The 23,363-nt window shown below is 40.7% G+C and overlaps 1 protein-coding gene across 1 annotated transcript in view; it reads right to left on the bottom strand.

Annotated features, from left to right (window-relative positions):
* Positions 1–986: 986 nt before the first annotated feature.
* Positions 987–23,363, bottom strand: part of MED27 (mediator complex subunit 27) — a 94,111-nt gene continuing 71,734 nt past the window's right edge. The window contains exons 5-8 of the mRNA XM_056352197.1: positions 19,277–19,384; positions 12,868–12,909; positions 4,080–4,157; positions 987–1,484 (exon numbers count right to left, since the gene is read on the bottom strand). Of these exons, the coding sequence (XP_056208172.1) occupies positions 1,350–1,484; positions 4,080–4,157; positions 12,868–12,909; positions 19,277–19,384 (363 nt within the window). The 3' untranslated portion in view covers positions 987–1,349. The remainder of the gene's footprint in view (positions 1,485–4,079; positions 4,158–12,867; positions 12,910–19,276; positions 19,385–23,363) is intronic.

Here is a 23,363-nt window from a genome sequence, read left to right on the forward strand (position 1 = left end):
TGCCACTGCCAAAGCCTCCGAGACGAGCATTTTTCCTTTCTGCCACAGAAGCTTTTCACACAGGCAGAAGGAAGCTCAAAAATTAGCCTGCAGCACTGTACCTTAGTGTCGATTTATTTGAAAATTAACTGAGTGACAAAGCTCCTCCAGACCTCCCCTTACCAGCTCCCAAAAGCAACCTTATTACCCAAGCCTTTGTGGCTTGTAAAAGAAACAAGAGTGTGCTAGTGGGAATGACAGCAGAATCAATCAAACTGGCTGTGAGGAGATGACAGATGAAACTCACAGGCCTCAAGAAAATACCAGAGAAGACACTTAACCTGCTCCAGCCCCAGGGCAGCGAGAGTTCAGCTGGGATGGGACTAGGGACCTTCCCGTCTTTAGGCGAAGATAATGATGGCTGAGGCTCGCAGAAGCCGAATACTCCCACCTATCCCAAGTGCAACTGTTCCTGGGAGGGATCTTCCTCTTCGCTGGCATGTTGCATGTACATTTTAAATCATTTAGGAAACATGCTGTACATCTCTGCACTGCAGAAGCTGTGTTTAGGGCTGAATTGTTTTACTACTTTCATTTCTGAACCATGATGAATTATACACACTGTCACTGCTCATCACACATTTTCTAACCACTTAATACACACAGATTTTGCTAGCATTTTTCATTACAATTTTAGTAAAGGGAAACATCTGTTTCCCCCTGCTTTAGAAAGTACACTGCATCTTCCAAGCTGCCACAGGCCTTTGAAATTCCATGTTTAATCAATGCCATAATCTCTTCCAGAAAAAAAACCCAGCAGTCAGATAAGAAGCCTTGCAACAACCACCCCCATCACATCAGCATGCATGTTTAAATGTTTCCAGTATTTCTAAAAAAAAAAAAAAAAAAAAAAAAGAAAAAAAGAAAAAGAAAAAAGAGCAGCATTGAAAAATCCACAGCAAACCCAAGGATTTTGTTGATCAAATAATGAAATATATAGCACAAACTCTGGAATACAAAATTTATTTTGAGCTTATAAAAGTCTTCCACATTGCAAACTCTGTCACCAAGCGCAAACTGTACACAGATATTTTCATTAAGGTTTACAATAACGATGATCACTGCCAGACCTCCCCAGACACATCACTTCAGCTCGGAAGCATCAAGCAATCATACACAGCTTCTTACCGTGTTCTCCAAAATGCATCAGTCTGACATGTGCCTTGCAGGCTGAAAAGAGTCAAATGTTACCAGCACAACCTCCCTACTTAGCACAGGACGAAAGGTTCAGGAACGGAACCACCCATGAAACCATCAGCTCTACTCCAAGCCCAACTGATTGTTCACTCGTGTTACCAACGGCTGGGCTACTATTGCCTGCAAGTATCATGAAAAGCTTCAAGTGTTCGGAAATCCCTCCACGTGGGTGGCAGGCCATCCTGCAGAAACTTTCCGCAGCGCTGGCATGGAGCCTGGAACAGCTTTATGTAACTTCTTAACCAGGTCTAAAAGGAAAAGGGAGAGAAATTCAGAAAACTGGATACAGACGTTCCCCTTTGTCATCATTCTTGTCAAACAGTGATAGCAAGGACAGAGAATGTACTTTGGTGAGGCCCCAGTGAGGTATACAGTGATTTTATAAACAGAAACACGCTGAAGATTACAAGGTCACTGTATAGCTGAATTCCCACTTTATTAATCATCTTTTGCTTTTCTAGTCACTTAAGCAAATTTGTCAGTAGAAATTCATGTGCTCTGGGCAGGAGGCATTTGCAGCTAGAGAGTCATGACAGAAGGCAAGTATTTTAATGCTCCTCATACTTTTACTGGAATATAATTGTTCTTGATCGGTACCTTCTTCAACCGAATATTGGTTTGTCTCTTCCTATGATCATCTATCACACCCCTGCTGCAATCACACTGCAACAGTCTGAACTCTTCACAGCTGAAGACAGAAGGATCTTCACGGCAAGCTAACTAACTTCCTCTCTAATGCAATTTGAAAATCAATACTCGTTGGTCATAAAAATACTGTACCATTTTAAATCTGATTACACTGATAGATAGATAAAATAAATAAATATTTTTTTTTAAAAAAAAGGCTAGTGCTGAACACCACAGAGTAAGTTCAGGTGTTCCTAGGTAAAGCTCCTGCCTCTGAAGTAGATGGTTCCCATTGTCATACATAGCCATGAGCACTACATAACTCAATTCTCAACTCAAGGAGATACGCAACTAAAAACCACCTAGACCAGCAGATTTATACTGTGAAGGATGCACATGAATCTTGTCATTTAAAGTCCTATTGAATTACATCGATAAGAGAAAATTGTTCTCTGAAGAAGAGGTCAGATGAGTTTATTGAAACAAATCCTTCCATCTTCATCAGAGCCTTCTCTATAGCAACCAAACTTTTGGCTGTCAATAACTCTCCTCCCAAAGAACTAGATCTTCTCTGGGTTTAGCAGTAAATATGGAGACAAGGGCAACAGAACACTACAAGTAAATTGCTGTTATTTACTTCAGTTTGGATGGGCTTTGCTTGCACTACAGAGAAATCGAATTTTCTGAACCATAATACAAAAATAGGTAAATGAAGTTAAATTGTGCACTTGAGACACCTGTTGACAGGGGGAAAAAAAAAAAAACCCAACAAGCCAGATGCGTTCTTTATTCCCATCAGAAAATTAGGGCTTTGCTACACCCTGTCACGTGGATTGAACAACTGACATGTGAAAGGAGCAACATATTGATGCTCCTGGTGTACATCTGGTTTTGCTTTCATAAAAGTTTTAGTAGTGTTTTATCAAATCAATAAGGCAGGTCCAGGGCTTAAACAAATGTGCTACCCATTTTATTAAACATTAATTTTCAGAAACATGTCGAACATGGATTTGACCAGTAGAAGTTGCTTTCACCTTTCAAACCCTATTATTTTAAGATACACTCCAAGAGAAAAGCCCTTTGCAAATCTCTCATCTTAGCGGCCTTTTTACTAAACAAACAAGCCAGCACAGCAAGTAAGGGAGCCTGACTGTTCTGAAATTACACAGTGGGAATTTAAGATGTAAAAAGAACCAGTGCTCCTGTACACACTTAAATACCGTGAATGGCAACATGAGATGTTTGTTTCCACAGGTCTCAATTCTATTGCTCCAGGTGAAGGGCTAACGGAATGGACGTAAATGAAGGGAAAAGTCTGGATTGCAGAGGAAACCTCTCTGGGAGGCCGCAGCAGAGAGAACAGCAAGTCTCCGCTGCCAAAATTCATCCTGGTAGGAGGAATTCCAAATCATAAACCCTTGTTCTCACCCTCTGGTTAACAGGGCTGCTTATACGCAAGTTTATTTCACAAATACAGTTCTAAATACAAACTGAACTAAAGGCAATAAACTTGAATCTGCCTATCAAGGTAGGGTAGTATTTGATTAACTTTATTCGGTAAGAAAACAGCTGAATAGTTCAGGAAGCCTTTCCTCAGTTCTCAAAACCACCTGCTGTTGTCCTGGGTGAGGACCAGCAGTTCCTCAGGAACAACGTTTGGGCTGAGAGCAGACACAGCAAAATGGACTCTCCCCCATTGTGTTGCTGCCTCCCATCCTTCTCCAACTAACGCACCTCACTTCATACTGGGCAAGCTGACAAGCAAGCTGCCTCAGCTGGAACACACTAACAGGGAATTTCTTCTTACCGGGGAGCTTCCAGCGGAGCAGACTGTCTATGTCCACAACTCAACTCCCTGCACAGCACAAACAGTGTGGAAGAGCTGGGCCATAACAAAGAATTTGGCTGAGAGAGTTTTTCCAACTGCCTTTAGAGATGAGCCAGCCCAGCTTTGCAAATTGGAATCATCAAGCTAATAGTGAGACCTGTGACAGAAGAATCGTGTACAGCTCAGTCTTCCAACACCAATTACCCCAGGGTAATCAGAACGAGCTCTTCATCCTTGTCCAGGTATGGGATACAAAGAACTACAGTCAAGCTCTACTGCCAAGCTTGTTTAAACAGGGGAAACTGCAACTGCATCGGAACTGCCTGATGTCAATCACTGCAAGCATGCTGAAGTCTACGTGGAAAAATGTATTTTCCAATACACTTACCATGAACGATCTAACTACCACATCTGGCATCTGAGGCAGCTGGTAGTGCAATAGGGCAGTGGTCGCATGATCTGTCACCTGCATCAGGCAAAAGGAGAACACACCCTTATCCATTCTGTATTTCGGACAAAGCAGTGTTTATCTGCAGGAAAACACTATATTCCACAGGGATGTCCAAACCAAGGATTACATGACTGTGAAGACATTCTCAAAGTAATTTTGGGTAGCTTTTGCCAGCTAGTTTCCATTCCCTCTGCCAATGTCACACAAGAATCAGCTGAAGCAATCGTGATAAATAACTGTATGCACACAGTAAAATCAAACACACCTTTGGAAGTTCATAAACATAATAAAACCTAATAGCGTGGTAGAAGAATCTAAACCAGTGGCTAATGTGAGCCAAGTGATGAGGAAGGCATCCAGCTCTATGCCACATGGAACAACACTGAACTAAAATGCTTCTCTTCCCACTTTGGACTACCAACCCAGCCATAAAAAGGAAAAAAATAATCTCCTGTACCACATAAAATAGAAGCATCCATAACAAATAATTTGCCTAACTTTCACATACCTACAGCGTAAGAGCAGAATCTATGCTTCTGTGATTAAAATCCCATGTATTCTGTGAAATCACAAAGAAGCAAAGTCACTAAGCAAACCATGTCAGAGGAAAGCACTTCGGTCCTCTCTTCTTACGTTCTCATTATTTGCTTTGGGCATTTCTATAGACAATATATTCTCTCAACCTATGCAGATTTGCTCAACAAAAGAAAAATCATTGTCAATAATGTAGCTAAATTAAATACTTCTGGAAAACTAACATATCAGCATAAGGGTTATGACTTCCAAAAAACTCAATGCTTTGATTTTGGTCTGTTTTATTTAAAAAAAATAATTCCAAACCACCACAATAAAATACCTCAATTTGAAAATGCATTTTAACAGAAAAATATTAGTATGCTCCTCTCCATTTTTTGGGAGATTTGGGAGATAAATGGGAAACCTTAAAATATTTAACTCTTATAGTCCTACTTCAGTTTGCTTACATTGAACAAACAGGCTTCGAGCTCTGTTTCATTTCCTCTGAAACCAGGAATCGATTAACATGATTATGCTTGATAAATACTTGCACTACTGAAAGATTTCTGATAGAAAGCTTTTTAATTTCCAAGATGGGGCCTTAACAAGATCTTACATCTGGGAATTACTGCTAGACACGATACATATAAAATATCGATTTATAATAACAAGAATAGTCAAAGAAAAATTGGGAGAACTAATGCTTCGGTAGAGTTTTGGGTAGGTGTGTGTTTGTTTGTTTGTTGCTTTTTTTTTTTTTAATTATTACTATTTTTCAATTATTCTGGAAGGGGACAGTTTCTGACAGCCGTGATACAATTCACTAATAGTACTGAGCCTGTCAGGCTTCCCAAGTTACTAGCCCAGTCAACAACTCGTTGCCCAGAACTCAGAAGTTCTAGGCTCAATGTAGAAATTATTGGCAAAATTCTTTGAGCTGGACTACTAAAGAACTCGAAACAACACAACCCCAAGAGCTCTTTCACATCTTGTAAATCCATTAATGGTCCTCATTGGTAATATCAAAGCTTCCAACAAACAACGTCCTTGTCTAGTTAGTGATTAAATTGTATTTTCTAGTTTTAACGTGGAGAAGTAGTGCTCTTCTCAGGGTTTGTCCATATACTACAGGACATTTTGACTAAGACGAAGTGTGAACGGAAATTACAATTGCTATTCCCAGCTAACTCCACTTGTTCCCGATTTGTAGTCAGTCTAATTCAGCAATGTGAATTGTGCTGAAGCACTCAAACTTTCACTGGAGAAAGAGGCTCATGCTTGAAGCTATTCAGGGAGGTGAAGCTGTAAAAGATATATTCCTGAATAAATCCATGTACAGACAGGCTCTAATTCACACCATACAAACTTCCTCCGCACAACACTACATCAAATCAGTCTGGCCTACACTGAATCCAGTTTAAGTTGTACTACAATTTTAGAAACAAATTCTGTTCCCCATCATTCGTACACAACTAACTCCAAAAGCAGCCCCATTCAGTGTGAATAAGGACATGTGATTCTGACATTTGGCAGGGAAAACTTTTGGGACCATGCACATTCTGGTGAGTTTGCAAAAATATTCACAAAATGGACCTCAGCGTGCTTAAGCCACTTACATGTTACCATAGGAAAAAAAAAATCAGAAACAACATGATTAACTGTGCATTATTAGCACAGCATAAGTCAAATCAGTAATTTCTTTTAAACACATCTCATGTAGTGTTCAGAAATGACTATAATCCAAGCCCTACTACGTGATTTTTTTTTTCTTTTAAGATGGTGCTTTTATAGGATAGTACCAGACATGTCAAAGAATAGAAAGTTCTGAAGATATTTATGAGCAGCCGCTCTCCTTCTGCTATATTTCTACTTCTAACAAACTGTAATATTTTTTTTCCTGAAAAACAAAGTTGCTTTCTGTTGGCACTGAAGAAAGTTGCTTAAAAAAAAATTCTGCTATTAACAAATGTAAATTGACTGGCCACTTTGGCAAAGTTGCACATATGCTGTTCCTATTGTAATGTAAAGCTAATGAGATTCCACAGGGAGATAAAAGCCATCCCAGCATTGCTAGAACACTAATAATGTTTTCTGAACAAAAAGGAGGCGATTTCTACCATAAGCAAGTGCTAATAAAGTGCTTCCAAAAAAGATCAAAGTAGGTGTCAAATCTGAGGAAGAGGATTAGGGGAATGACACCCCCCCCCCCTCAGCCCAGCAGAGAACATGATGTCAAACAGAAAAGAGCTGGACAAATGATAAACTGGCCAGTGCACGGGAGTGAAGGAAGAATTAACCCCCCCAAGATAACAGAGATGATGAAAGAGGGCACAAACTGGCCAAGATTAAAAAAGAGAGGGGCGGGTGGGAAGAAAAGAGGAGGGGGAAAAAAGATAAAAAAAATAATAATAAAAAAAAAAATCAATACTCAGCTTTACTAATGGCGATACAATTCCACACCAAAGCAAAGCAAAACAAACTGCATATGCGCCAGCTCGCTTAAGGGACACGCTCTTTCTTCCAGCCAAGCTGGAATCACAAACTAATTTATTCTGGATGGAGGATGACATCTTGTACATTTTGGAGTTTTATTTTATTAACTTCACTTTTATTGCTCTATTTTACCTACTGCTATCTAAGTTATCAGTCACTTTCTAATTTCCCTGCCTCTTTTTAGATGGGAACATATTCAGGAGAGCACACACTGATTGGGATAGCTGTTGCTCTGGACCCTGAAATAGATTTTCAAGAGACTTTGCAGAAAAGCTCAGTATTTCACAATTCATATACTGAAAAGAGTTTTTGTCCCCAAAAAAGGCAAGACAAGGCAATCTCCTGACACATAATTTTGCTAAATAAAATAGCTATTGTTTAACTAAGCACTTTGACACGGAGCAAAAGAGACTTCAGTTACATGGGAGGCGGGTGGGAATCTGGCAAAGAGACTCAATTTGAACAAGAAAACTTCCCTTCTTGTTAACAGCTAATTATATTGCCTGAGATTTTTTTTTCCTCTTCCTTTTTGCTTCCAAATTCAAGTTGACTACAACCATGGACTTCTTACATGCACCTCTGTTCCCCCATCCGGGGCACCGTACACATCAGGAATACAAACCAGACTGATACGGATCGAACCTAATCTTTGTTGCGACGTTGTGCAAATTAAATCCTATGTACTTGTCACTCTTGGCGAACAAGCAGGCGAGCGGGGCTGCCTGGTCACCGGCCGTGGCAAGAAGCCACCTGCTGCACCCACGCTGCTGCTCTGCGGCACCGGAGGGCTGGGGGCTCCCGACTCCCCTCTCGCAGCTGCCTGCTCCGTCAAGTTATAAATAGCTCATGAGACCAGCACCCAGGGGCAAGCTGAAAACAAAGCTGCTGTTATCTGTCTCAACCGAGCCAGCAGCACTCATTTCTAGAGAATGCCTTTACCCACTTGATGGTACTGCTCTGCTGAAAAGTGCTTTCCAAAGGTGACACATCCAAAAAAAACGGCATTATTGGGCCCTGATGATACTTGTTAGTCACATAGCATTCCCCAAACTGAAAATTCATTTAAAAGAAACCCAAACAACCAGCATTCTACAATTCACAGGCTGAGGAAGCTGAACAAGTGCTTCCTCTAACTGGAATAAGGGGCACGAAAGCAAACACCTATGGCAGTTTTTCCCCACCATAGACTACGTATGGTCCATAAACATATGAAGCTACAGGGCATAAAAACTAAACCATAAAAATACAAACATCACACGACTACATTATAGAAGATGTCTCTCCTACCTTATCTTGCTGCCAGTAAATATGCTTTGCAAAAATAGGTGCAAAACTTCCTTTAAGAGTCATAACTTTCCTTCCCACTTACTTATTAGTTTATTCCCTCAAGTATGGCACTGACAACTCCATCTAATATAAAGGGATTCTCTAAATCCCCTGGAAGTTTTCTGGTTTTTGTTTGGGTTTTTTTTTCTTTTTTTTTTTTTTAAAACCCTGCTAAGTTCATGGCCTTAACAGTAGCCTGTAGCAATGAGTTCTCGAGGATGATCACAGCACTAAAAGAAAAAAAAGTGTGGGAACAGGGCTGTTATTTTATTAGTGTTTAGACCTTTTATTGTGTGGAAATGAGTGCCTTTGTTCGTTTCCAAAGATTGCCATTACTCAATCTTCTCTCCAGGAACACATCTGAATCTCTCTGGAGGGAATCTGGTGCACAGAACCTGGTGCCCAAGAGGCACTTGGAAGGATGACAGATGGTGCCTCTATGAACAGGCACTGATGAACTCCACACAAATCCTTTACAAACCCTTCCTCACTCCCAATTCACTAGTCTGAGGCATAAAATTTATCACTTGTTTTCAGAGCTCACAGAGGGTTTTTTTCACTTGTTCTGCTTATTTGGACTGGATCATAAAAATTCTGTTTTGCCTAAGGAGTCTTTGAACTGGGCCAAGTACCGATCCCGCACAGCAGCAACCATGCAGGTGACCCTGGAACAGTCCATCTCCTCTCCTTGAACAGACATCATCAATAGCCCAATATCTGTCTCATGCATGCATTCATCCTGCACGTGATTTTATTCTCAGATTATTGACAAGAATACATCTTCATACATTACAATACTTATGTGCCCTTGTAGTGGTGAAAATTGTGCTCCCGAGTTCCGTCGCTTTGGGATCACACAGCTCACAAACAGCTGGATAGGCACAAACAGCTTCTCAAGTTGAGGTCAAAACGTGCCTTGGGAAGAAGCATATCAAGCCAAAACAAAGCAGTCTGCAGCATGCTAAAATTGATAGACTGTTTAGGTGAAAATAAGAATGGGATCCTCAGGTCAGAATGAAAAATATGGGTTTAAAGCCTACACAGATGGCTTAAACAGCCAAACTGATTATTACACAACAAACCCTGCCATGTTGCTCTTAACTGAGCAGCTTGAGAAATGAAACAATGTTTAGCACCATCTCCCATTTTGATCCACTTGCAGCAGTTCCACTACTCTGCATTTTTGCCTCTTTTTTGAATGCAAAGTTATGAATACTGCACCATTCTCTATAATATGTATTTTTTTTAATCCTCTGCACCGCGACCTGGAACAATGCAGCCCTCATATACGCTCTTCTTCTCAGCAAGATTTAAGCCCCCAAATATTCTATTATCTCCTGTTTTGTTCCTCCTCTTGCACCGGTGGATCAAGAGCAGCAAGGTGTTAAAATAAGGAGGTTTAAGATCAAAACAGTTGCCGCTCCTGTGGAGTTTAAATGTCAGACCAACGTGGAAGTCTGAAAAACCTTTTCTTTGCTCCTTGTGCTTTTGCCCTTTCAGTCTTTCCCTCTCTCATTTCCCTGCTCCATTCTCTGAATCTAACCCTGCTGGTGGACTCAATGCCTATAAAGCTTATTCACCCCAGGACCAGATTCAAGGAGTCTCCAGGGAACCTAGAAAATGACTGTACACTTTACCAGTAATGGGCCCTTCGGGAGCCATCCCCCAGCAAATTATACACACTCGGGTATCCTGCCTAACAAGGAGGAGAGAGAAAAGGCTTGCTGACACAGCCAACGTTTGCAAACAAAAAGTCAGGACAAATTTAGCTTTGTTTGACAGGGTTGGATTGAAGATCAGAGGTCTCTGGTCCTTAACCTAGAAAGTCACGCTGCAACCCTGTGAGAATTTGACAGCCCTGCAGCTACCACAGGCAGGTATCTTATGAGCTCCAGATGTTGTTATATTATCATTGAAGACAGAGTTTGAGAACTTGGACCAGCTTTTAAAGCGAAGTGGCCCTGCCCTTCAGAGGGATGACTGATTTTACAGTTAAAGGCAGCAGAGCTGAAAGGGCTACCCAGCCTCCTCAGTGGGAGCAGTTACTCATCTGTGTTTTTCCTTCTCAGTGCAGCACTTCTGTATCGCGTTACTGGTGACTGCCACGAGAAACACATTTCAAGAACGTTCAGATGTGCTCCGACACATTTACTGATGATTTTTTAATGGCATGAAAACATTTGTTCTGAAGATCCTGCAGTACAGATCCTACACTGATAACAGAGCATAATAGTTTCTCTAACACTACTTTATTTCCTTCATTTTACTACTGCTAAATCACTAGTCCCGGGTATTACACATGGATACAAGTGCAGCTTCAGAGAATAAAGAGAAAACCAAACGAAAGACAGCACCGCAGAGAAAACTTACTATGCTGAACCACAGCATTTTCTACCATCTGTTTGAAAACTTGACTTAGGTCCTAGCCTTAACTTCTTTAACCATCAGCTCAATAGTACAGCATGTATTGATCAGAAAGTACCATCACCTTGCATTTCTATCACATTTTTCATGCAAGAATCTGAGAGCACTATGCAACCAAGTCAGTAAGAGCTCCTGTGAAGTCAGCAAGTATTACCCCGGCCTATGGGGAGCAGAAAACCGATCCCCAGAGAGGTTAAGTGGCCCACGGTAACAGTGACAAAGCTGGCAACAAATTGTATAACAGTATAAAAAAAATAAAATGCAGACAGCTGTTCAACCCATTACAGGTAACCCTTTCCCCTGCAGTCTTTTCTTTCTGGCTTTTTTTAGTAAATATTAATACATTTGGTAGTATTTACCAAGACAGAACTGGAGAACAGGATCTTAACATTCAGGTTGTACCACTTTATTTTAGAGAATTAGGAACAGAATAAAGATGCAAATGTATCTGTAATGCAGCCACGCCGGCAGCAGTAAGAGGGGCATTTCATATTTTCTCACTGACTTCTTCCCCTTCTGGTCTGAAGGTCATCTCCTGGACCTGAAGAGAAACTTACTCTACGTATTTGTGCTCCCCGAGTCCTCAACTGTGAACTGTACATTTACTCTACTCTGTTATCTTGCATATTGACAATTAGATAACAAAACCCTCATGATTTCTTACCATTTAGCACAAATTACGGCAATAGGGCTTAACCCTTCCGAGGTATTCTAAGCCAAAACAGCCAGGAAGACAATCTTATGCCCAAACGAGCTTACAACCAAACACACACATGGGAAAATTGAGATGATGCACTTAATTACAGAACCTTAAATTTATTTCATTGCAAAAACTACTTTAAAGCATACTGTTAAGTTACTAAGATATATGCTGTTTTACTTCCAGCTGTATTACTCTGCCTGACACTAAATATTTTTGAGGAGCAAGAAAAAAAAGAAAGCATATTTAATCCACTAATCTCTGGGGTGAAGAATCAACTGCAGCAGAATTTTTCCTTCCATGCTAGGCAGAGAGGGAGAGCAACCAACCTCCCCCAAAACTGTTGTTTGATCTCTAGCAGGTTAATATCATAGGTCAAATGTCTTCCCTTCTGAGCGCATCTGAAAACTTGGAAAGAAGATGCACAAATACAGCCAATATGCCATACTTTTGACCCCTGCTTTTACGCCCTTTCGAGTTCCTGACCCCCATTTGTTACATAAACAACAAAAGTAGATGAAAAGAAGCTAGTGGACCAGCTGGAGACTCCAGCTCCTTGAACTGTAGCTTGAAGGTAAGGAAACTGGAATTTAAACCCGGATCAACCTGAACCTACAGCATTTTGACAAGAGGCCTTCAAAGAGAAATCTCCTCTTCCCTGCCTAGCAAATAGCAAGATACAGATCTTTCCAAAATACACTTTAACCTTCTCAGTAGTTTTCTAACTTACTGCTCCTGTTCTCTCATCGGTCCTTCCTTACTTTCTGGAATGGCGTTCATTTCAGTAAGCTACTCCTTTCGCTTACACCACCGTGCGAAGAGAAGCAGGCAAAATAACGCCATGGAAAAAATTTCCAAGCTCATTTTGTGAAGTGAGTTCTACTGATTTATTAAACTCAGGTCCTCAGGAGAGGGGGGCAACCAAAACCAATGCAAACAACTAAACAAAATCCAAATGAACCTGAAACAGTCCTTTCTCCCCCCAAAGGTTCAAACTAAAAAAAGAATGCTTGAAGATTCCTCATGAAATTTTAAGGTTACAGTAGTATAATCTCCAATTTCTTATTCCAAAACATAGACTGGAACTGTGATGGGGCATAAATCCAAATTCAGTAACAGCAGATATTACAGATTATTGTTTGTTATTTGCAAGTTGTGATGACAGAGGAATAAATTCTGAATTCTTTTACACAAGGGCCTAGATATTAAAAATAAACTCCACATCTCCTATACACATTACATAGGGAGAAATTATGTGAGACTTACCTTCTGAAAAACTTGATAGTTGGATTTAGACCATATGTCAAGCTACAGTAAAAAAAATAATTATATATTAGTACATGTAAAGAAGAAGCTTTAGGGAGAAAAAGAAGCTAAGCAGCTGTTCAAATTAAAAGCCCTGGCAAACAGATCTACAGGCACGTATTTCTCAGTATTCACTATTTTGACCCATTGCCTGTTGCAATCCAAGAAAGGGAGTTAATGATACAAGATTTCCTTTGTATTGCAATGAAGAATGAACATAGCTCATCACAGTTTAAATTAAAAAAAATAATTATATATGCACAAGACCTGTTGCATTAATGTGTTCACTTTAAAAACAGCAAAATCTTCATTCGTATGGGGTTGTGGCTGATCTATGCAAATAATCACCAGCTTCAGTCAGTTTTTAAAATGAGGGCATTTTTACTACGTTTATGCTTGTCTTGTGTCTGAATAAGTGATTCAGTTACAAACGACACAAAGAACGTTTAGCGGAATTAAGCCAAAGCATTGGTCTACTGGGGCTAAATAAAACATCCCTTAGGAAAGTACATTTACATTTGCAGACAAAAATCACACTAAAAGAAGTTTAAGGTTGTAGAGAACTGCACAAATCCACGACTTAAATATGTGCTCATAAACTAAAAGAACAAAATTCAAATAAGTTTTATTAGCCCCAGAAACCAGAAGGTAAGGCTGTCCTTATCAAACAACCAAATGGCTCACATGTTAAACAATTTCAACTGACGTGCTAATGCTCTTTTAGCCCAGCCCTGTGGAATATCTTGTACTCTGTCAAGGAAAAGCAGCAGGCAAAACGAGGAACTTCCATCAATCCCAGACTTGCAAATCACTTTTTTTTCCCCTGCAGATCCCAGTGTACTCAACCATTTCATATGCACAAAACTAGTCATAGGAAAGGTGCTCGATACAGCATTAGCCTCAGGAATATTAGTCTAGACAGAAGAAAATAATTTCTTTGGAGTGAATTTATGAAGCAGGTATAGCTCCTCTAGTGCTTGGTAACATGGCTGGACACGTTTTCTCACAGTGGGGGGATTATGTCTTTTACTGTAAGGTACAACTGATTATTTTCATTTTGTCTTATGTGCCCATAAGTCCTAGCTGAAATTACAAGTCTTTTAAAAGGCACAGAAAGAGTCTGACATGAAGAAGTCATATGAAGCGAGTAAAACAGATTAGAGGTGGCTGAAGAAGGAAAGGGGGAAGGATGCTGAACCCCAGTAATTAATTCACATTGCTAGAAATGCTCAGAACACTGAACTTCTAGTTCCCGTTCTTTTAAGAGTAACACTGTTAAGCAGCCCAATTCTAAATACTGGTACAGAAGTGACCCTCGAATCCCCGATCCTCACAGTCTAGACAGGAGGCAATGTTAAAGACTTCAAAAACCACTTTGGGACAGATGTTTCATGGCTTAGTACCTCTGCCCTTGCCGTAAGACAAAATGCAGCTGATGTCTCAGTGCCTTTTCCAGGTTAGATGAAGACAGAAGCACCCTGAGGCATGTACCTACAAACCTTCCACAACTACAGCCTCTTGGTCCCACCCTCACAGCCAGTGTGAACACCAACACCACTCACACGTGAGTCCACAAGCAGCGGTTCAGCCTGGACTTGGACCTGAGCTTCATTTACACTGGAATAAACACCTGAATTACACCGTAACAACTTCCCTGGCAGGAAGGAAGCATCGCCATATTAGAAAAGTCTACATTTCAAAACAAAAAAAAATCAATGCACATTTTTAAAAAACTGTTTTCATCTAATTTAAGGCTTTCTTTGGACTGCAGACAGAGTTGCTATAATTGGAGAATATATATGGTTTTGCTAATCTCTAGTGATCAAACGAAGTATGTGATCCTCTCCAGTTAAACTCAAAAAAAAAAGTCCACTTCAGATGGTGCATTAAGATAAATCCAACAGGTTCTGAATTTTCATTAGCTGGCATGAAGATTGAAATGCTGAAAAGTAATGAATGTCTGTCTTACAGACATGATGTTTTCCAACTTAAAAAAAAAGAAAAAGAAAAAAGAAAAAGGTACTACCCCACCCCCCAACCACATGCATACATCCTAAATGACTGCCCACCTTTCCCCTGAAACTGAGGATTAAGGCAGAGGCAGATTAAAGAATGTATCGTTATAGGTCTATTATTCTTCAACTTTTCACTTTCAATCAAGACACACATTTGTAACTAAAAAACTGCTGAAAGCACACTTTCAGGGCATCCTCTGCATGAGAATTAAACTGGGGCTTTTTTTCCCAGTGCCCCACTCTCCCCACCCACCCCCAGCATAAGTAACAAGAGGCCATTTTCTGAAGGTCGTCTGAACGATTTCAAAGGCGATAACAAATCAGAATGTTCCCTGCATCTAATATCAAACAGGTCCGGTGCCAACACTTATTAGAGAAATCGGATTCAACCCCCCCTTCACCCAAACACACACACATCCAGCTTTGAAGTGGAAAGAATGCAGGGATCAGAAATTACCCGAGAGACAGCTCTGCCTGTCTTTGAAGCTTTCCTTTGATACCACTATTTCTTTTCCTCTCTTACGCTAGGAGGCTAAAAGCTGCCTTTTCTTATTGATATGGGGTAATTAATGAAGCCATAGCATTAACATAACCCAAGTTCCTTAACACGATAATTCAACAGAGACACTTATGTTGCTTTAGTTAAGTCTAACAGATGCAAAAATAGGAATTTGGCTAGGCAGCAATGCTAAGTACCCACTCTAAATATGCCCTGTCAAGGTGGTTCTTGGTCTCCGCATCCAATGCAAGGCACGGTGTTGTTATGCCAGAAAAATCCCAATATGTTTTTGTTTTTATTGGCAGACTAGGGCTACTAATGGCTCAGCTGACAATACACCTGCCCTGCAAGGGTGAGCTGCATAGCTTCATTTATTCAGGAATCAGGACAACACTAGTAATTAATTACTATCCACGGTTAAATTTCAATGCACAATGAGTGTGTCAAAGTTTGAAATTAAGGGTGGCACAGTGCCATCACTAAAACCACGAGGCTAATTAAAATGCATCAGTATGTGGTAGACACAATGGGTTAGTACGGCAAGCAAGAGAAACTGCAGAGGGATCAGTGTACAGAACCCACCACAGGCTGCCAGATCTCACCTATTGTTTTTGCAAAGTGTCACCAAAAATGTCCAAGTTATGCAGCTGGCAATTTGGCAAAGACATATTCTGCAGCGTTTGTGAATAATTCACGAGAGAAGTGCATGAAGCACTTAAGAAATGCAATGATTCTTTGTACAGGCAAAGCCTGAAAATAACCCCCCAAAACATAGTGTCTTAGTTTACTCACTGCAAGACTTCTATTTTTTTCACCTTAATTTTGGAAGTATTTAAATCCGTGAGAGGGAATACCCAATTTAACCAGACTTCAGTACAGCAGAAACCACGTGAAGTTTTCACAGAAGCACCTGTCAACCTACACAGCACAACGTACAAACACACATCAAGCTAAAGCAACCCGGACACTGCACTGTCAGCTCTCCTCTGTAACTGCTAGTGTGCTACCATGCACAGTTCCATAACTATGAGAAACACCCATATTTGTTTTTTTCTAGAATTGCCCGACATTAATGGACCAGAAGACCATCAACACCTGTGCTGCTTGCACTCATCTCTTCCTTTTTTCTTCCCAGTAACGCAAAATTTGTTAAAACAGTTGCACTTTCAGAGATCAATGACTGCTCCCCTGACCTACAAGCAAAATCACTGGCCTCCTCTGTGCACGGGCCATTTTTCACTTACTGTCTGTGTGATCATCCAGTCTCCCGACGATAGCCATTCCTTCTTTTGGTGAATACTGCTGAATATATTTAGTTGCCCCAAACCCCGCTCTACTTGGAGGGCAGCCCCCACTGAATTTCACTTTTGTTACTTAAAGGACTTTGACTCGTGCACTTAGGAGGATGACTCGACAGACCCTCGTTCAGCTATTTAGAGTGTAAAAAAGCACGACGACTTAGCCAGTGTCCCTTCTCCAACATTGCTTACAGAAAAGACAAAAGATGCCATATTGTACGATATCACCTAGTTAATCTTACCGCTGCTATTTACAAATATTAAATGCTTCCTAGGAATACATAACCTAACCCCCAAATCAGCAGTTACTGTGTAAACTGCTCTCTGGAAAAACGATCACCTCCTACTGTGGATCCTGAGGGTTCTCTGTATGTTTGTTATTTAATAACGATGATACTTGCTGATCTTTCTCCTACTCTTCTGTGTCTCTTCTGACTGCTGGTGCATTCTTCCCTCTATCATGCTAGAAACCGAGAAACCAGAATAGTACGGTGAAACCTTACTGGAGTACTTCCCCAACAGCATCTGTTGTGACAGGGAAGGAATTGGAATGGACTATGTTTGCAATTGACTGTAATCGCTCATTCCCAGCAGGCACAATAAGGAAAGCGAATCATTGCAAGAGCACAATCTTATTCTTGTTCTCCAATTACCAGTGTAGTTAATTAGTGAAAAAGAGGGAGCTTACTGTTTGTCAATATGTGCTCCAGTTGGCAAAACTAGCAAGCTACGCATTTATTCAAGCTTCCAAGCCAAATTTACTCATGATTTAGAGTGGCTGCAAGTCCAATTCTACTTAAGACAAATGAAATGCTCCTATTTATTCTAAAAATGCAGACCTTCAGGTCTGCAAAAGCCCTGGGATGGCCCAATGGAACAGCAAACTGCCACGTAAAGGTCACAGGTTCACACAGTCTCGTGGGAGCAGTCACATAGCCTGGCTTTGGACACGGAAAGCTAAATCGGGAGAAAACAGACTCCCCTACAGACTGGCTTAAAGCAAGAAAATAAGCCAGGTGTTAGCACCGATGCTTGGGAGAAGCTGAACTGCTCCCCACTGACAGCAGACAAAGGTTAGTACCCTGTGCCCAAAGCTGGCCTCGGTGAGTCCTGCTCTCCCCCTCGCAGCAAACTATGGCAGAGACACGGTTCACGGCTCTCCAGAGAGTCAACCTTGAGCTAAACAGAAGCCCAACGCCAGATGCCGAGTTTCAGAAAGGAACTCTTTTACTTATGCTTTTCAGCACATATAGCATTCTTGTATTTCAAGGGAGCTTCAAAGGAAACTGGATTCATCAGAGGAAAGGAGCACACCCAAATTAAGTGTGACACAGGAATCCATCAAGCACCGCCAGAGCTCTTTAGGCAGACTATCATTTCACTTCCCATCAGAACTTGGGGTGAAGAGGGGCTGGTGCTCCAAGTCTGTATTTATATGCTAATAGACAGGGAGTATAGTGCAGCTGCTTCTGCGGCAAAGCAGTATTTAAACCTGCATATTTGAATAATGCAAAAAAAATCAGGCAATTTCTATTTTACTACTTCTTAGGCCAATCCCCCGCCCTTCGAGTGAGAACTTCTCACCTGGGAAATACAGCTGTGCTATTTACTTCAGCACATCAGCTCCTGGCCCTTTCTAGAGAACAGAGGTTCAAGCTCAGAGCCGCTGAACTCTGGGTCAGCACACAACGTGCTTCTGTGCGCTAAACTACAGTTACCACTTCTGAAAGGAAAAGAAGTCTCACCTCATTATAACATGGCCTATGGGTGCCAAGTACGCATCCTGATATAATGAACTTTTTATTTTAATAGGCTTCATAATCAGAAGAGAAAGCTCCAGAGAGAAAATGTGAAACATGGAAGTATTTAGTACTGTTACTGGCAAAGGAGAGTTCTGGCGGATGTCTCGGTAAGAGAGACAATTCCACCCTGAAAAGGGAAAGAAGCTGAGCTGAAGGCCATCAGGTCCCGTCACCATCTCCGGATGTGCTAAAGAGAGCCATATGGAGCCTGTGCAGGCAGAAGAAACTGGAAGGTTCAAGCAGGGTGAATTGTTCATTAAACAAGTCGCTTGTGGAAACAGGTAACACTGGCTTGAATAGCCGCTGCTCAAGGTGTGCTATTACGGACAAGCAAATTATTGAGGACTACCTACCAACGAGTCTCACCGTTGCGTTTATCAAGTTGAGCACAAAACTAGCCCAAGATTTCCCAATGGCTCTCAAAAAAGAGAAATCTGAACCTTGGGCTACTGATGCACTGGTACACTGAAAAAATGTTTTCTCAGCAGATACTACTAACAAGGCAACGGGTGTCTAAGGTGATAAATTAGAAATTCAAGCAAGGGCTTCAAAGCTTAGAAAGAAGTCAGACATTTGGGTATGAAAAATCCAGGCAAAGTATGATAAATGTAAACCAGAGCATTCTGCAAAAGATCCACAGAGTCTTTTGACAGTTTTATGTTTCTAGCTTACTTGTGATGGGATTCCTGGAGTTCTCTGTCCTTTAAATACCAGATAAAAATAAAATTTAAGGTTGCTGGATATACACTAACCTACCTTGCCATCTTCAGTATAGACATTCTCACTGTAGCCTTTTACAATCGTCCGGTCAATGAAGAGGCTCCGCATCACCACTATCACTTTTAACACTTTTCCTAAGGTAACCTGTGAAGAACAGGAGAAGGACAAAAACAAGCTGAAGGAGAGTTGGTGGTGTCTGAATTCATAAGACCATGAAGTTAACAGCTTAAGCTGATGCAATTTCAGTTTTCAATATTTTATAGACAGACCAAAATAAAAGATCTAAAACCAGTATGTGTTATGAGGAAGAGATAAAACCATAAAGTGCAAAACAAACAAACGTTCATTTGCAACTGAAAATGTATGAATTCACAGCATTCCCTTGTGTAGACATGACACTGCCAAGCAACTCTCTCAATTTTATTAACACCACAACTCAATAACTTGTCAAAAACAATGAGCGAATGTGATTATTTTCGATGTATTTGATACTCTCCAATACAAGGCCACTTAGAGAAAAATAATTTGAAAGAAAAATCACTCTTTTCATGCTGGCTTTTAAAAGCATGCCATGAGTTTAATGGAAAATATTTTAGGTCCAACAAAAAATTTAGAAGGGAAGTATAGCTAAAAAGTAAAAATGTTACACTTTCAAAGGTTTCATTTTCTTTTGTGAAAGTGGTAAAGTGTAAAGAATAAAACTAGTATCATGAAAAATATATAGGGTAAGTCATGAGCATAACAACCGGAATAAGCCTAAACTGTATTATTGACCAAAATGCAATAATGAAGGCATTTTAATCTAAAAATCAATTTACATTTCAAAGATGAACTTGCACTCCAATATTGTTAAGATGTCTAACAATAATTCTTTGTGTTTTGTTATACAGAGATTATTACAGAGTTTTTCTTCACCCATAAAAGCATAAAACTGAGATAAAAAAGAAACAGTTAGGTCATTTTAACATTCCCCAACGAGCAGCGGCTCATTTTCTACTGTGTTCCACTATTTCATTCAGTATGGATTAACACACACTAGAACAATTGTGTTTTCACTGCTAACCTCAGCAGACAAATCCATGCCCAAGGAAATCAGTCAACATGCATCTTTATAGATTTGTTACCTCTTTTTCCTTTTTAACCTCTGCTAATGACTCCTACCTACCACCTTGTTGCAACACGAGTAACCTCAGCCTGATGCTGACTAAGAGACTAAAGGGCAGGTCAAGTCTGAAGTGCCAAGATGCTTCTCCCCACCAAGGAGGAAGACAAAATCTAGCACAAAGACTCCATCTCAAAGCTGATGCAGGGACCATCATGCTGGAGGAGGGTTAGGAGGGCAAATGGTGGTAGGAATGGGGTGATGATATAGAACTTTGCAGAACAGTTACCCAAACTACCATAAATATTGCTTATTATAATCACTGTATAGGCAGGGTAGAATCACAAATCCTAGAAAGAACTGATGACAACTCTTCGGCATGGGACACGGAGAAAGCAGGAGAGAAGGGTCTACATGACAGGGAAGAACAAGTTGACAGCATGAGAGAGGACAGGGAAATGAGAAGGGAAAAAAAACCGAGTCAATGATAAGACTTGAAAAAGAGAGGCTGCTAGGCAAGAACACAAAAGAAAAAGGTCAGAAAAAATTTTTGAAGAAAAATGTTCCAGGCTGAAGGGGGGTAACTTCTACCGAGGCCTGAGCCATGCACATACCATGACTGGCTTTTTCCGATTCCTACCTTCTTACAATAGATTAGGGGGTTCTGAACATGTGTGGAACACCATATTACAATATCCGGAGCTGTGGATTTGGGTTTACATGTAGTATCTTGCTAGGATACTCTGTAATAAGATCTAATTGATCTGCAATTAAAGGAAACTGGCAGTCATTTCAGCACCTTTCACCGTATCAACCAAGTTAAAAATACAAAGTCACAAGCCAGAGGTGCCCCATTTATGATGCTGATCATCCACTGGAATCAGAAAGACAGTTTTGTCATAACTGCTAAGATGAGGAAATGGAGTCACTTTGAAAAAAAGTTGTCAGCACATTTAGAGTTAACAGGTTTTTATTTTTCTACCTTAGTAAGACCGGCAATTTGCTAGGACATAGGTCTACTGGGAGAACTGAGTCTTATGACTTCATGTCAGTCATCAACCATACACAGTAAAATTAAAATGAGGAAAAGAAGAAATTTTAAACAAGTCTTCTTAATGGAAGAGCAAAAAGGCTGCCCTACAAACACCCAGACCCAGCTTTACGTGTAATATTTTCTAGCTCCACTGCCTTCACACATTTTAGTTGATGCTCACTTCTTTCCCCCTCCCTTACGTACTGCATGCATGGTATCTCACATTGCTGCCAGGTAGAAAAAAATAAATTGGATTAAGTTGATCTGAACCCTGTGTGGGACATGCCTGAAAATCCTCAGAGTGAACAGTAGAATGTAACAAGCTGAAAAAATCCCATGTTTGGCACTCCAGTGTGCTTGCGTATACTTATTGCTGGCCTCAAACCTTCCCACAAGATTTACCAGTACAAATCTTCCAAAAATGCTTCTGCATTTGCTCATTGCCTCTTCCCAGGTCATCTGTTTTCATACCCTTCCCATGATTCACTCCACACTTCCAGAACCTGTCACAGCTCAGAGCCCAGCTATCATCCATCACACAGCACCGAAAGGTCATATTCTGCAGACTGGTCCAGAACAGCAGCCTCGACCACCCACTTCGCTTGAATGCCAAAAAAGCAGGGTTCTGCTGTCTCCCACACGTAAGGAGCTGTGTAAACCTGTCCTGAGAGGGGTGTCTTAAACCACAAGCTCCCCGAGGAAGGCACTATGGTTCCAATCTCAGCTTACACACCGGTTAGTGCAAAGGGGTCCTCTCTGGGAGCAGGGGCACACAGGCACCATGGTAATACAAATACAGAACGCATAGCAGCTTTGGCCAGGTTGTTGGGATTAGCTCTTACAGTGCTCTTGCACTGAAGCAGAAAACTTTTGTGCCACTGTTGTTTTGACACGGGATTCCTGTAGATACTGCACTGGCTGGAAAAAGAGATCAGGACTTTCAGTTGATTTTTGTAACTAAGCATAGCTCAGAGAAATTATAGTTCATCATTTTAACAGCGTTGAAAGAATGAGGCTAGTAGTACAAAGAATGAACAACAGCCTGTCACTAGACTGGAAGATGTTGTTAGATTTGGAAGCCAAAAGTATGCTCCACAGCTATTTTCAGGGTAAAGCACATTCTGTGTTATACTCAATAAACAGGATACCCTTTCCCCGCCCCCCCCCGCACTCCCCCCCCCCCCCCCCCCCCCCTTTAATAATCAAGACTTGTAATTGTTTTCAGGACTTAATGCTTTTGGTCACCTCAACTGTATTTTACAAATCACATTTTCCAGCAAACCATTTTCTTTCAATACGGGCTCAACTCGGCTAACCGGAGTCCCTGTTCAGAAAAGATCTACTTATGGAATATAATTTACACCTATAGTCATACACGACTGTGTCCCTACAGATCACCTGAAAGGAGGTAATAAAAAGCTAATGGCTCTGGTAAAAAAAGTAATTTGATAATTCTACTCTGAGCTCCAGTAGTGCAGGCCTCTTCTCCTAGAGGTAAAGAGTCACCCAGATGGTCCCTGTTTAATGGCCACTGAAATGTCCCTGCATTCCCACAAATACCAATGGAAACAAACTTCTTCCATTACACAGAAAAGATACCTTTCAATTGTAACAAAAAGGCAACAATTTCCTTTCTAAGCCAACTTCTCCTATTAAATTTCAACTTCTTCTGTCGATATCCTGTTAAGACAGCACTTGGCTTTTTAGTATTTTGCCTGAAGGATATATGCCAACTCGTCCTTGATGTAGAAAATTTTAATTCAAATCAATACATGTACAAGGTCACTTTAAAATTCAATTAATATGAATGAAAAAACATGCCCCACAGTTCTGTGAGCTGAAAATGGAACAGTTGCAAGTTAAATACTTCTGTAGCTTCTGTTTTGGTCTGTGTAATAACAATGTACTTCTAACTCCCTTTTAACTAAAGTATACTAAATTCAGACAGTGAAGTTATTCATAAATCCCCTGCTTCCTAAAATGGCAAG

The sequence above is a fragment of the Falco biarmicus genome, chromosome 9 (genome assembly GCF_023638135.1).
Source record: "Falco biarmicus isolate bFalBia1 chromosome 9, bFalBia1.pri, whole genome shotgun sequence".
NCBI lineage: Eukaryota > Metazoa > Chordata > Aves > Falconiformes > Falconidae > Falco > Falco biarmicus.